Below are 15,731 nucleotides of genomic sequence, written 5' to 3'. Positions count from 1 at the left end.
TCATGTTGTCTGTCTTTCCTGGATATTTAAATGTGGAACAACTTGGACCACAAAACATAAGGGTACATTTTAGGAAATTGGGATTTATACATCATCTGAATGCTGAATAAAGCTTTCCATTGATGTATGGTTTGTTAGGATAGGACAATATACAACTATTTGAAAATCTGTATTCTGAGGGTGCAAAAGCAATCAAAAATATTGAGAAAATCGCCTTTAAAATTGTCCAAATGAAGTTCTTAGCAATGCATATTACGTTTTGAAATATTTGCGATAGGAAATTTACAAAAAATCTTCGTGGATCATGAGCTTTACTTAATATCATAATGGTTCGATAATTTTCAGCAGTGCAATGTATTTTTGGCTATTGCTACAAATATATCCATGCTACTTTTTTGTGGTTTTGTGCTCCAGGGACATAAATTAGAAGCTTCAGGGGGAAAAACTATTCTCTGAAAAATGTTAGTTTAACTTTGGATGGTTTTGATAAATCTGGGTCAAATTTGAGTCATGCAGAGTCTTACTCGTCATCTTATCCTGTTTTTGGCTCTAAACTATTGTACTTCAGACATCAGCGAATGACATAGGTTTGACTCATAAAGCTGTATGTGTGGCATAGCGCTTTCCCACAAAACAATTTCCTTTAATTAGCTGGAGACTTCTGGTCCATGATTGCTCACACTGCCCCAGACAGTCTCTTTAGAAAAGAATGAACAGCATAAACAGTATAACATTAAAAAAAAAAAAACATGGCATGGTTTGTGTGCACAAGTAGCAGCTTGCACCATGTTCTGTGCATTTGTTGAAAGTAAAAGTCTTAATTTGAACAAGATATTTAGGCTTTTCATGTGGTTAAAGCAATAAAAATGAAAATTCTGTCATTAATTACTCACCCTTATGTCGTTCCAAACCTGTAAGACTTCTGTTCATCTTTAAAACACAAATTGAGATATTTTTAGATGAAATCCGAGAGCTTTGCACTCCATAGATGGCAAGGGTCCTACCCAATCAAGGTCCGAAAAGGAGAAGAATTATTGAATTAAGTTATTTTTTGGTTACGCGCAAAAAGTGTTCTCATAGCTTTATAAAATTAAGGTTGAACCACTGATGTCACATGGACTGTTTTGCCAATGTTCTTGGTACCTTCTCTGGACCTTGAACTTGGTAGGACCCTTCCTGTGAACGAGGGTCAGAGAGCTTTCGGATTTCCTCAGAAATACCTTAATTTGTGTTCCAAAGACGATCAAGGGTCTTACAGGTTTGGAACAACATGAGGGTGAGTAATTAATGACAGAATTTTCATTTTTGGGTGAACTAATCCTTTAAATAGTGATGGTCATAATCCTCATTTTCAGCTTTTCCTTCTTTGCAAAAAACGTCTTCGCAAAGCCATCACGGATATATGCACGATCTGCCCATTCAGAGGCGAGTCCAGGGTTTATCAATCTACTGAATCTTAAAATTCAGCTAAGTCTTCAGACCACAATAATGAACTGGTTTTCCGAGAGGTTTGGTCTTTCAAACCCATCAGACGGTGAACTATTTGTGCTTCACGGTTCCCACATGGGGCTTTCCGACAGGAACAATTTCCTTTCCCTTAGAGTGAGACCACAAGCCCCAACTGCGTTCCTCAGAGGTCAAACAGGAAGGCCCCGAAGTAGCTGGAGGAGTCTTCTGCATACACAGCTGTGGGAGAAGACACGGAGATGAAGATCTCATCGCCCGCACGAAGTTCAAACAGGCCCCCTTGGTAAATAGAGTGAAGGGCGTTCTCGCTGTCTGGAGACCAACATTTGGTGCCCACACCTTTCAGGAGCTGAATAGGGCGGGCGTAGGCGGTCTTCTTGTAGACGCACTGCACCACCTGGTGGCTGACAGAGCCTGAGTGGTAATCGTCGACAGAGAGGGTGAGATAGCGGAAGTAGACTTGAGCGTACAGGTAGTAGCGGCCTGTGCGAGGGATACGCAAGCGTCCGTTGGACACGGTCATGTTGTGCAGGTGGGAACCAAAACTCTGGTTCCCCCAGGAACGAACCGGATGGCGACAAGACTGGTGAAGGTCGGTCTGAGGGGTTAAGGAGGTTGTACCTGGTATAGCAAGGAAGAAGATGCAAGAAAACTTGATCACCTCAGTGTATATAAGCATTGATCAATCCTACTTAAAAGAACAGTTCACCTAAAAATAAAAATTCTGTCATTAATCACTCATTAATTACTCACCCTCGTTGTTTCAGACCTATAAGACATTTGTTCATCATCAGAACGCAAATTGAGATACAGTGCCTTGCGAAAGTTTTTGCTTTGACACCATAATGTCAAAGCAAAAACTGAATTGTCTCAACTTTGAAAATATATTAAAGATCAAAGAAACTAAAATAAGTACATTGTATAAGTATTCATACCCTTAACTCAGTACTTAGTTGAAGCACCTTTACAGCCTCAAGTCTTTTGGTTATGATGTGATAAGCTTTGCACTCTTCATCTCTCAAGCTCAGGTTGGATGGGGACGGATGCATTTTCAGGTTTGTCCAGAAATGTTTGATTGGGTTCAACCCCATGTTGTGACATTGACAAAGTTATCCATGAGCAACTCTTGCTGTGTGCTTAGGGCCATTGTCCTGTTGGAAGGTGAACCTTCGGCCCAGTCTGAGGTTCTGAATGCTCTGGACTGGGTTTTTGTTTAGGCTATCTCAATATTTTAGTGCACTGAGCTTTTCATCTACTCTGACAAGTCTCAGTCCCTGCTGCTGAAAAACAGCTCCACAGCTTGAGGCTGCTACTGCCACACTTTACTTTTGGGATGATACTCTGCAAGTGAAGAGCAGTGCCTGGTTTACTTCAAACATGATGCTTGGAATTGAGGTTCATGAGACAAGAGAGTCTTGGTTCTAATAGTTTGAGAGTTCTTTAGGTGCTTTTTTGCAAATTCCAAGTGTTTTTTCGTGTGTTTTACTGAGGAGAGGACTGAGTCTTGCCACACCTCCAAACACATCTAACCAAAGCCCTTGTCCATAAATTGCCAGCTCTAGGAAGAGTCATGATTGTTTCAGACTTCTTTATTCATTAAGGGTATTAGAGACTCCATGCCTTTGTGAACCTTCAATGCAGCAGAACTTTGTTCTGAACTTACCTCTAGATGTATGGCTTGATGCAATCCTGTTTCTGAGCTCTATATGCAGTTTTTAGCTGTTAGACCTTTTGTTAAGACAGGTTAACTTCATTTGAAGTGTAGTAACATCTACAAGCAATATGAATGCTCCTGAGCAAAATTTCAACTGTCCCAGATTAGGGTTTGAATACTTATGCAATGGAATCAATAAAGTTTTTTTTTATTTTTAATAAATTTGAAGATGTTAAAAACAAGTTTTTTGCTTTGCCGTTATGGTGTATGGAGTGTAGATTGATGTGGGAAAATAATTTAAAGCAGTTTAACATAAGCCAACAACATAAAAAACGTCAAAAAATGAGAGGGGTATGAATAATTTCTCAAAACATTGTATTTTTGAGCTTTCTGATCTAGACATTGACAGCAACACAACTGACACATTCAGTGGTTGAACCACTGATGTCACATGGACTATTTTAATGATGTCCTTACAACCTTTCTGGGTCTTTAATGTGTTGATTATGTTGCTGTCTATGCAGGGTCAGAAAGCTCTCGGATTTCATAAAAATATCTTAATTTGTGTTCAGAAGAATGAAGGTCTTACGTTTGGAACGACATGTCAGTGAAGTTCTTCAACTTTAATTTTTTTTTCATTTTTTCAACTAAACTATGCAAAGCTCGTTTTTTCTTGACAAATCATGGCCCAATAATTCTTCCAAGTGGCTCTTTTTAGGAATGCGGGGGGATCTACTGAGAGTTGTTTGTGATCACAAAGCATTTGTTGAACTGATTTTGTTTCTGTTTTCCTTTGAGATATCAGTTCTGTATCAAGTCAGAAATGTTTTGTTATGTTACTGAATTCCTAATGAAGCGGTTTGTTAAGATTGTTTCCAGAAGGACAAGAGAGCTGTAGAAGCTCAAAGGACTTTTTTTGCTGACATAAGTAAAGGCTTCTGTACTACATAAAACATGCTGGCAAACTCACCCTGCAGTCCACTGTCTCTGAGAGTAAGATGAGCTGATGGCCGTGGGCTGCCAGTGGTGAGTATTTTTGTACGTGGAGGAATAGCAACTCTTTCTGAGAAACACAGTAAAGAAGAAAGGGGGTGAACAAATCAACAAAGCAAAAAAGAAAATATATTTTAAGTCATTTAAAAATATTGACGTAGTAAATAAAAAAAGAGACTGTAGGTTAGTTCAGGTAACAGCAGAAAGAGTTTCTTCAATCGAAAAAGGAAGAAACACTTGAATTCCTGTGGTTTCATGTTACCTTGAAAGGTGTGTTTGGAGATTATGTTTTCTGTGACCTAAAAGAGAGCAAAAAAGATTTTGTGAGAAAATACAGAAAACAAAAGACATGTTTATACATAAATTTCTGCAAATTACAGGGTGCTGCTGAAGTGCACCCTCCTGATATGGTTGGAAAAGCCATTTTCCACATTCAAGTCCATGTCAGAAAGACAACCCAAGCTATTTTCTGGAACACCAGAGTGAAACAAAAACATTAAAGCCACAAATGAGAAAGAATAGGCTTCATTTTACATTTGATTTATCTGGAGCATTTTTTAGCGCAACAGGCCAAATCAAATATTTACTATATCCTTCAGTCTGCCGATATGGCAGTCTCCTTGGATTTACACACCTAGTGGTGAGGATGTATCATTATACAAAAATAAGAGTTTTTGTATAACTTAAAATATTTCACATAAAAGACGTTAACGTATGGTCCACAAGAGAAAATAGTTACATTTATTCAAATGACCCTGATCAAAACTTTACATACCCTTGATTCTTAATTCTGTGTTGTTACCTGAATTATCTGAAGGGGTGTTTGTTTTGTTTAGTGATAGTTGTTCATGAGTCCATGTTTGTCCTGAACAGTTAAACTGACCGCTGTTCCCCACACTGCAAAAAATGCTTTTCTAGCTTAGATTTTTTTGTCTTGATTCCAGCCAAAGTATCTAAAAATTCTTAAATCAAGAAGGATTTTCTAGACAAGTAAAAATATTTTCTTGTTTTCAGAAAAAACAACTCAAAATTAAGTGAGTTTTTGCTTAGAACAAGCCAAAAAATCTGCCAATGGGGTAAGAAAAAAATCTTATTTCAAACAGAAAACAAGATTATTTTTCTTACCCCATTGGCAGATAATTTTGCTTGTTTCAAGCAAAAATGTAGTTAATTTTGACTTTTTTTCTGAAAACAAGACAATAATTTTTACTCGTCTAGAAAATCCTTCTTGATTTAAGAATTTTTAGATATTTTGGCTGGAAACAAAGCCACAAATTCTTTGTTTTTTGCATTTTTGTGTATTTCAACCTTTTCCAACAATGACTGTATGATATTGAGATCCATCTTTTCACACTGAGGACAACTGAGGGACTCATATGCAACTATAACATAAAGTTCAAAGGTTCACTGATTTGAGTGCAAACCCATAGTTGACTAAAAATGACTAATGAGAGACCAGAAATCTTTAAGTAACCTAGTTTCCAGAGGAAGAAACAGATCAATGCTGAATGTTTTTGTGTGTTGAAGGTTTCCAGTGGGTTTATTTCAGCTAGTCTCCCACTGGTCACGTGCATGTTTAAAGGGCTCTATGTCCAAATGCCTTGAGAAATGCAATAAACATACTGAATTCCCATCACTAAAGTAAAGGCTTGTGTGTTAAAAGCACATGCTTTTGATGTACTTGCATGTTTGTTAAATATACAGCATTTCTTTACCTTGGAGATGTAGGCTTTGAGTCCTTCAGCCAGTTTAATGCATGGCTCGCCAAAGAGCTGAACCAGGTCATCAGGTACATCCTGTTCTTTCTCCAGAGCATTTAGAAGGCCAAGACATCTCAGCTCCTCCACAACACCTTGCGTCCGAGCCTGTCGATTACACATTCACAAGTCCACTTAAAAATGTTTGACGTATCCTCATGTGATGAAACATCTCTCTTTTTTTAGGAATAGATGACAGAAATTTCATAACTCAAAAATAAATAGTAGATTTATAGTTGTATAATGCATATTTATGTACTTTTTTAGATTTGTGATCTCTAAATCCAAAAAAATAAAAAAACTGGACCCACTAAGTGTAAGTGGTCTTAAAAAAAAGTCAAACCTTGGCTGTCTGTGGTTGAAACTGCCTGACCATAGGAAATGAATGGAAAAGACCCTACGGCTAAGCATTTTCAAAAATATGTGTTAAATAAAATCTATAAACCAGCCACAATGCTGAACAAACACAAAAATGATGAATTAAGACATAATTCATCCATAACATAAAACATCCAAAGTACGAAAGCCCCCACCATTTCATAGCAGGCAGCTGCATAAAATGCTAGATGCATTTACTGGCCTTTAGTATCACAAAATGTTATTTTTGACAATCCTTTTTTTTTTTTTTTTACAAGATAGCAGCAATCTCAGAACAATTTTTTCGGAATGTTCTTTTGATGTTATTTGTACACAATTGAGGTTCTCGTAATGGTAAGAGAGACACTGAGACACATTTGGCAGAAGCTTCCACGCTGCCAAATAGTCTACTAAGGGAGTCTCTGGAGACTGACCCCTGGTGTAACCAGAGCAGCTAGCTTGGTGCCCTGAAGCGGCGAGTCAGCAGGGGATGACCAAACTAGCTGTTCTAGGGACCTAGCTGTTCTAGCTGCTCCTGTCCAGCAGCACCACGAGCTGGAGAGCGGCAAGGGAGGAACCGCTGAAACCCTGGCACTTGTTTATGAGCCTCCTGGTTCCTGTCGACAACACTGTGAAAGACCCTGTCTTTCTCTTTAATCTCAGACGAGGTCAACCACAGGTGTCTGTACGCCGATGGCGTGGACGGTCTATTTTGTGGCGCTGAGAGACAAATTTCATTGAGTTCTGGCAAGTGCCAGCCTGCCGCTCTATAACCTTTGCCCACCAGTGCTGAGGTGGTCCGCAACGGCTTGGAGGGCAACACCAGAGCCTTCAAGGAAGATGCCGTGCCAGAGGACAGATAGCCTGCAAGCATCTGCTCCACCCGAGGCATTCACTTGTAGCCTCAGTGTGAAGGTTGGGAAAGAACGTCAGGCTTCACAGCGTGGACGTGGTGGCCTTGACCACAGAAAGAACAGAAAGAAAGAACTTGGCGACGTCAAGAGTTACCACCTCCAAAAGCTCCTCGTACTGAGGGGATAGAGGCAAAGAAACTGCAGAGCCGATTTTTAATTCCCGAGAGCAGGCAGTAGATCTGGCAGGTGAGGAAGAAGACAGGGATTCGCCCATCTCCATTTCCTCCACCAGACCTAATTACGAACCCCACGAGTGCAGCCGCCGCTCCGCTCTGCCTCGCATAACAAAATGCGGGTAGGGAGGAACACACTATCTAAAATGCTGCTGCTTATGTTCACCCTTTTCAACTTTCAACTTTAGACATACTCTCAAAAATAAAGGTGTGCAAACTGGCACGGGAAAAGGACAGTAACCACACACAACACAGAGCGCTTGCTGAATGACAACGCACATGCTTGTATGCTTCCTAGTCACTACATCATCCTGCCATGACGTCTAGAACTTTCACTGGACTGATTACACGTTATTCAGAGCGTCATGCTGAAGGTGTTTCCCTAGCGTTTTGATGCAGCTCGAAGTTCCTGGAAGCGAGCAGTCTTAGAACGACATTTACAGAATGGAGCGCTCTTTTGATGTTATTTGTACGTGATTTGGGTTCTCTATAGGAGAAAACATTCTTATAACAACATTGTCTGAGGGAAAACGGTCTCAGAACAACATTTTCGGAATGTTCTTTGGATGTTATTTGTACACGATTGAGGGCCTCGTAACAGTAAGAGAAAACAGTCTCAGAACAACATTTTCGGAATGTTCTTTGAATGTTATTTGTACACGATTCAGGTTTTCGTAATGTTAAGAGAAAACTTTCTTATAACATTTTCGGAACATTCTTTTTGATGTTATTTGTACACGATTGAGGGTCTCGTAACAGTAAGAGAAAACAGTCTCAGAACAACATTTTCGGAACGTTCTTTGGATATTATTTTTACATGATTGAGGGTCTTCGTAATGTTAAGAGAAAACATTCTTATAACATTTTCGGAACCTTCTTTTTGATGTTATTTGTACACGATTGAGGGTCTCTTAATAGTAAGAGAAAACAGTCTCAGAACAACATTTTCGGAACGTTCTTTGAATGTTATTTGTACACGATTGAGGGTCTCGTAATAGTAAGAGAAAACAGTCTCAGAACAACATTTTCGGAACGTTCTTTGAATGTTATTTGTACATGATTGAGGTCCTCGTAATGTTAAGAGAAAACATTCTTATAACATTTTCGGAACGTTCTTTTTGATGTTATTTGTACACGATTGAGGGTCTAGTAATAGTAAGAGAAAACAATCTCAGAACAACATTTTCGCAACGTTCTTTGGATGTTATTTTTACACGATTGAGGGTCTTGTAATAGTAAGAGAAAACAGTCTCAGAACAACATTTTCGGAACGTTCTTTGGATGTTATTTTTACACGATTGAGGTCCTCGTAATGTTAAGAGAAAACATTCTTATAACATTTTCGGAACGTTCTTTTTGATGTTATTTTTACACGATTGAGGGTCTTGTAATAGTAAGAGAAAACAGTCTCAGAACAACATTTTCGGAACGTTCTTTGGATGTTATTTGTACACGATTGAGGTCCTCGTAATGTTAAGAGAAAACATTCTTATAACATTTTCGGAACGTTCTTTTTGATGTTATTTTTACACGATTGAGGGTCTTGTAATAGTAAGAGAAAACAATCTCAGAACAACATTTTCGCAACGTTCTTTGGATGTTATTTGTACACGATTGAGGGTCTCGTAATAGTAAGAGAAAACAGTCTCAGAACAACATTTTCGCAACGTTCTTTGGATGTTATTTGTACACGATTGAGGGTCTCGTAATAGTAAGAGAAAACAATCTCAGAACAACATTTTCGCAACGTTCTTTGGATGTTATTTTTACACGATTGAGGGTCTTGTAATAGTAAGAGAAAACAGTCTCAGAACAACATTTTCGGAACGTTCTTTGGATGTTATTTTTACACGATTGAGGTCCTCGTAATGTTAAGAGAAAACATTCTTATAACATTTTCGGAACGTTCTTTTTGATGTTATTTTTACACGATTGAGGTCCTCGTAATGTTAAGAGAAAACATTCTTATAACATTTTCGGAACGTTCTTTTTGATGTTATTTTTACACGATTGAGGGTCTTGTAATAGTAAGAGAAAACAGTCTCAGAACAACATTTTCGGAACGTTCTTTGGATGTTATTTGTACACGATTGAGGTCCTCGTAATGTTAAGAGAAAACATTCTTATAACATTTTCGGAACGTTCTTTGGATGTTATTTGTACACGATTGAGGGTCTCGTAATAGTAAGAGAAAACAGTCTCAGAACAACATTTTCAGAACGTTCTTTGAATGTTATTTGTACACGATTGAGGTCCTCGTAATGTTAAGAGAAAACATTTTTATAACATTTTCGGAACGTTCTTTTTGATGTTATTTTTACACGATTGAGGGTCTTGTAATAGTAAGAGAAAACAGTCTCAGAACAACATTTTCGGAACGTTCTTTGGATGTTATTTTTACACGATTGAGGTCCTCGTAATGTTAAGAGAAAACATTCTTATAACATTTTCGGAACCTTCTTTTTGATGTTATTTGTACACGATTGAGGGTCTTGTAATAGTAAGAGAAAACAGTCTCAGAACAACATTTTCGGAACGTTCTTTGGATGTTATTTTTACACGATTGAGGGTCTCGTAATAGTAAGAGAAAACTGTCTCAGAACAACATTTTCGGAACGTTCTTTGAATGTTATTTGTACACGATTGAGGTCCTCGTAATGTTAAGAGAAAACATTCTTATAACATTTTCGGAACGTTCTTTTTGATGTTATTTTTACACGATTGAGGGTCTTGTAATAGTAAGAGAAAACAATCTCAGAACAACATTTTCGCAACGTTCTTTGGATGTTATTTTTACACGATTGAGGGTCTCGTAATAGTAAGAGAAAACAGTCTCAGAACAACATTTTCGGAACGTTCTTTTTGATGTTATTTGTACACGATTGAGGTCCTTGTAATGTTAAGAGAAAACATTCTTATAACATTTTCGGAACGTTCTTTTTGATGTTATTTTTACACGATTGAGGGTCTTGTAATAGTAAGAGAAAACAATCTCAGAACAACATTTTCGCAACGTTCTTTGGATGTTATTTTTACACGATTGAGGGTCTCGTAATAGTAAGAGAAAACAGTCTCAGAACAGCATTTTCGGAACGTTCTTTTTGATGTTGTTTGTACACGATTGAGGGTCTTGTAATAGTAAGAGAAAACAGTCTCAGAACAACATTTTCGGAACGTTCTTTGAATGTTATTTTTACACGATTGAGGGTCTCGTAATAGTAAGAGAAAACTGTCTCAGAACAACATTTTCGGAACGTTCTTTGAATGTTATTTGTACACGATTGAGGTCCTCGTAATGTTAAGAGAAAACATTCTTATAACATTTTCGGAACGTTCTTTTTGCCGTTATTTGTACACGATTGAGGGTCTCGTAATAGTAAGAGAAAACAGTCTCAGAACAAAATTTTCGGAATGTTCTTTGAATGTTATTTGTACAACAATGGCAATATTAGTATGTAGCATATCAATTTCTTTCACAAGACTGATTTCTGACAAATAGTCGTCATTAGATTAGGAGTACTGGCAGGGATCATTATTTATACTTTTACATTTAGCTGTTTAATCTGCTGTTAGTTTTAAGTCCGTATTCGCAGACTATAGCCTGCCCTGCTATAATGAATGTGCGTCAAAGCGGTAAAAAAAAAAAACACTAGCATTAACGTTAACTGTTGTCGTTACTTTGATGGACTTTGATGGATTCACTAGCGAACTTGAAGTGACTTACTTTTCTTTGAAAAAAGCTCCTCATGTCCAGCTTCTTTTTTTTTTTTGCTGCCGCCATCGTCACATGTATGTCACCCAACACACCTTCTTGCACAGGAAAAAAAATCCACTGCATTTGTCTAGGTTAATGTTGACAGCGCAATTTTTTTTTAAGTGGATTAAATTATTGGTGGGGACATTTCAATGGTCGGAGGATATTGGACACATCCCCTCCGTCCACCCTAAATCTACGCCCCTGGGTTCTCCTAATGGTAAGAGAAAACGGTCTTAGAACAACATTCTTGGAATGGTCTTTTGATGCTATTTGTACACGATTGAGGTTGTCATAATGGTTAAAGAAAAAACCTTCTTACAGCATTTGTGTTTAAGAAACATTCTCATAATAACGATAGAAAAGGTTTTATACGCTCATAACATTATGACAATGGTAGTTTGGGATGTTCCTGTAATGTTCACATAAAACAAAAAAATGTTCCTCAAATATTAAAAAACTGGACGTTTCAAACGTTTACATAACATTCAGAAATAACACTGTAATAACAGGTATAAAAGATTAAAGGGAGTGTTTGTCTAATCAGCAAAAAATGTTCTCATAATATAAAATATGGGAGTTTAAATGCAGAGAGAACATTTAAATATAAGGTTCTCATAACATTTTGACAATAATAGATTGGGATGTTCCTGTAACATTCACATAACCAAGAAAAAATATTCCTTAAACATTAAAAAACTTGGTTCAAACAATTAAAAACCTTCCAGAACGTTTTCATAAATTAGTGTAATGTTAGCAAAACGTTCTTAGCTGGGAATTAGCTACAGTATTTAAACAAAAGTGTGACCCTTTTTTGAAAAGCTTAGAAGGGTTAAAAATATCAAAATAATATCAGAAAACAGCCTTTTCCAGTCACTATCACGCTCTGCTCTGCATGTTCTACTATAGCCACACACTAAAAAAAGGCCTTTGGGGGCTAAACAAACAAATTCCCACAATGGACAACTATTCTGACAGAGACCACAAAAATATATAAGAAGAAAATCTTCTAAATGCCTAAATCCCCAGAAGAAAAAAACAGACTATGTTGGTACAGATATCGAAACTAAAGCTTCTGCGGTTAACATTTTGGCACAGTTTATTGTTTTCAGGACCCCTTGTGTATTGTGACTACTGTGCTCCTCACAAAGCAAACTGCAAACCCCCCCTCTTCAAAACCACTGACCTTGAGCTCTCATAAAGGAGAGGATTGGAAAGTAATTAATATGCTAATTAAACCTGACAGCCTTCCTCAGATTTAATTAAAGTTTGTATTTATGCTGGTAGAGAGCCCTAATTCTTTGTTTATCTTTGAGGGGAGTTTCCAAAACCATTTTAGCCTTCTGAAAAGTCCTTAACCAATCATTTTATTATGAGATTAATAAATGAATTTTATGTAAATGAAAAAGATTTGCTGAAACAATATAACCAATAACACATAAAATCATTACCATTCAGTCCATTATGCAGCTTGCCTCATGGGATATTTTCTTTCAAGAGTTTGACAACTTTCCCACACGAAACATAAATAAGGTGTCAGAATACAAAGGAAACCATACAAACGCTCTTAGCAGAGATTAGATTAATACAAAGCAAGCTTTGGTTAAGAATTTCGCAATTCTATGTGCAAAATTTATTCACATCAAAACTTTATGACAAAGATCCATGACCTAATTCTTCTGGCAGCTAAATAAAAGCAGAAATCACCATCTCAAGACTATACTCAGAGAAAAAGCAGTGCTGACACAATGAAAACTTGTAAACTGATACCAAGATGACAGCATGTCAGCCTGCAGGGTTAGAAAAAGCTTTAATGCCATTTCCATATGATCTCCATTATGATTATACAATGTAAGAGCTCCAGTTCTGCAGGATGTTATGGGAAAATTAGGCTATATACATGTGGAAGAGTTTTATAGTATGAAGTTTAAAGTGATATAGACAATGCATTAAATGTCTTTAAATCATTGTTCATAATAACAACAATATACTGTAAGCATTACAACTCCGTTGCAAGCAGTTTACCTGTGCCATTGACATGTTCAAGTATATGAAGAGTCCTGTGGTCGAGGCAACTTGAAGGACAATCACGATGACCACCACCGCTGTCACCCACAACCTAGATGGCACTTCCAGACGATTTTTAGGCTGAACCATGATGAATGAGCTCGATTCGCTACTAACAGACTGTAAATATTCGGAGTTGCCTTCGGATGCGGCGGCATTCCTGTCGAATGACTCCAGCACGCACTGAGGAGGGGCTGCAGAATCCATGTCCATCTCAACTAAATAAGTTTGATAAGTTACCTACCACCACACACAAGAAGTCCGAGGTGATAAATAGGTTTGAATGACAAGAATATCATCTTAATGGCAAATTGAGGTTCCAGTCCTTCGAGTTTTAGCGACAATAGGTTAGCGATGTAGCTGTAAAAACAAGCAGCTGCGCGGAATAACAGCTGAAAAGAGTTTGGCGATAGACGCAATTACTATCATCCGCTCTCCATCCTGCCGTCTCGGTTTTCATTTGACACCGCCTCATGCCTCCCGTGTTACCTGTTAACATGTGCAATACATATTTTCACCTGCTGTGGGGGCTGTAGTAAAATAATAAAATAATTAGGCTATATCACTCATAAATTGTAAAACATCGCAGAGTGAGAGATAATCCACCTAAAAAAGAAAATTTGGTTCATTTAGTCACCCTCCACTTATTTCAAACCTTATTTCTTTCTTCTTTTATAATTTATACACAACAGAAGATGTTTTGAAGAAAGTTGGTACCCAAATAGTTAATGGTGGCCATTGACCTCCATAGTATTTCTATGGATGTCAAGCGCTAGAGTCAACTCTAGTGTTGGGGGTAACGCATTACAAGTAACGCAAGTTACGTAATAATACTTTTTCCAAGTAACTAGTAAAGAAACGTGTTACTTTTTAATTGACAAGAAAATATCTGAGTTACTTTTTCAAATTAGTAACGCCAGTTACTTTTCCCCCCATTTAGCCTATTGATTAAAAGCTCTCCTGTCCCCATGTTGAGAAAAATGATGTTACTTTAGTTCTAGAATAAATGTAAACATGCAAAAAAATAATCTCACTCACTAAAAAGTATAGAGTCTCTCTTAAAATGAATAAAAATAGTGAAATTCAACGCAAACCTGCAATAATTAATGTTAAATACAAATATCCTTTATGTATTTAAAGGAGTAGTTCACTTTCAAAACCAAAAATTCTGATAATGTACTCACCACCTTGTCATCCAAGATGTTCATTTCTTTCTTTCTTTAGTCGTAAGGAAATTATGTTTTTTGAGGAAAGCATTTCAGGATTTCTTTCCATATAATGGACTTCTATGGTGCCCCCGAGTTTGAACTTCCAAAATGCAGCTTCAAAGGGCTCTAAACGGTCACAGCCGAGGAAAGAAGGGTCTTATCTAGCAAAACGATGGGTTATTTTCTAAAAAAAAAAAAAAAAAAAAAAGACAATTTATATACTTTTTAACCTCAAATGCTCATCTTGTCTAGCTCTGTGTGTACTCTGTGTTGAGATTAAAAAGTATATAAATTGTAAATGTTTTTAGAAAATAACTGATTGTTTTGCTATAAGACCCTTCTTCCTCGGCTGTGATCATTTAGAGCCCTTTGAAGCTGCATTTTGGAAGTTGAAACTCGGGGGCACCAGAAGTCATTATATGGAGAGAAATCCTGAAATGTTTTCCTCAAAAAACATAATTTCTTTATGACTTATGAAAGAAAGACATGAACATCTTGTATGACAAGGGGGTGAGTACATTATCTGTACATTTTTTTACTGAAAGTGAACTACTCCTTTAATCCCATTTTATTAACCAATGTCTTTGCTGCCGACCTTCGACGATCCAGTTCATCCATACTAATAAGAAAAAATTACTCAAGATAATCTAACATTTGTTTTCCTTTTTTATTGCTGAAGAGTTGACATTTTTTCTTCTGCGGTACAGACGTGAATTTACTTTTCTCTAAGCCTGAGGCTTTTGGTGTGAAAAGGCTTTTACATTTACCAAAAATAGACGTTTTTATATTAAAAACAAACAAGCAAGCCCTGCCCAGATTAAAAAAGTAACGCAAAAAAGTAACGTAAAAAAGATTATACATATTCTGTATCATATTCAGAGATAATAAGGGTGTATGAACTCATAACATTACATTCAATGTGTTTTTCCACTACAGTAGTTCATTTTTCCAGTTCTTGCTCCAGTCCAGGAAAATCATCCTGGCTTTAATGCCAGCTGTTCTGTAATCTAGCGAACAGAATTCCCCTAGCTGTCCTGTGGAAAAGCTGAAGACAGCTGCAGACATATATCTGCCCCTTAAAGAGGGGATTATACTGTGCTTGGTGCATGTTTAAAAATTCTTAAACACTAGAGCAGAAGAAACCATAGCCTGACTATTGAAATTATTATTTACCTTATCTTCCATGCATCGCCAGAGTGAAACCAAACTGAAAACAAGAAAAATGTCTGGGCTTTATTTAACTATTGCACTGAGGAAATCAAATTGATATTTTCGAACCCTGTGCAAAGTTGTTATTGTTACTTTCTCTTCTCCAGCTGTTCTCGGGCCCCTCCTGTGAATCTGTTGTATGTGGGTGTGGGGAATCAGGGGGCCGCTGTAACCCACT

At 37.3% G+C, this 15,731-nt stretch overlaps 1 protein-coding gene across 1 annotated transcript; it reads right to left on the bottom strand.

Moving 5' to 3' along the window:
* Positions 1–377: 377 nt before the first annotated feature.
* On the bottom strand, positions 378–13,535 carry tnfsf10l3 (tumor necrosis factor (ligand) superfamily, member 10 like 3). The gene is made up of 5 exons (XM_073825018.1): positions 13,095–13,535; positions 5,830–5,979; positions 4,377–4,413; positions 4,092–4,184; positions 378–2,088 (listed from the first exon to the last, which is right to left on the bottom strand). The coding sequence occupies exons 1-5, from the start codon at positions 13,347–13,349 to the stop codon at positions 1,631–1,633; spliced, it is 993 nt and encodes a 330-aa protein (XP_073681119.1). The 5' UTR covers positions 13,350–13,535; the 3' UTR covers positions 378–1,630.
* Between the last annotated feature and the right edge of the window lie 2,196 nt (positions 13,536–15,731).

The sequence above is a fragment of the Garra rufa genome, chromosome 19, assembly GCF_049309525.1.
Source record: "Garra rufa chromosome 19, GarRuf1.0, whole genome shotgun sequence".
Lineage (NCBI taxonomy): Eukaryota > Metazoa > Chordata > Actinopteri > Cypriniformes > Cyprinidae > Garra > Garra rufa.
This window is presented reverse-complemented; position numbering and strand designations above follow the sequence as displayed.

Excerpts from the sequence above, each read along its gene's own strand:
- tnfsf10l3 (XM_073825018.1), bottom strand. The coding sequence starts at position 13,349 with ATGGACATGGATTCTGCAGCCCCTCCTCAGTGCGTGCTGGAGTCATTC. Across the intron at positions 5,980-13,094 it reads TGAACATGTCAATGGCACAG|GCTCGGACGCAAGGTGTTGT; the intron begins GTAAACTGCTTG and ends TGTAATCGACAG. Across the intron at positions 4,185-4,376 it reads CTCCAAACACACCTTTCAAG|AAAGAGTTGCTATTCCTCCA; the intron begins GTAACATGAAAC and ends TGTGTTTCTCAG.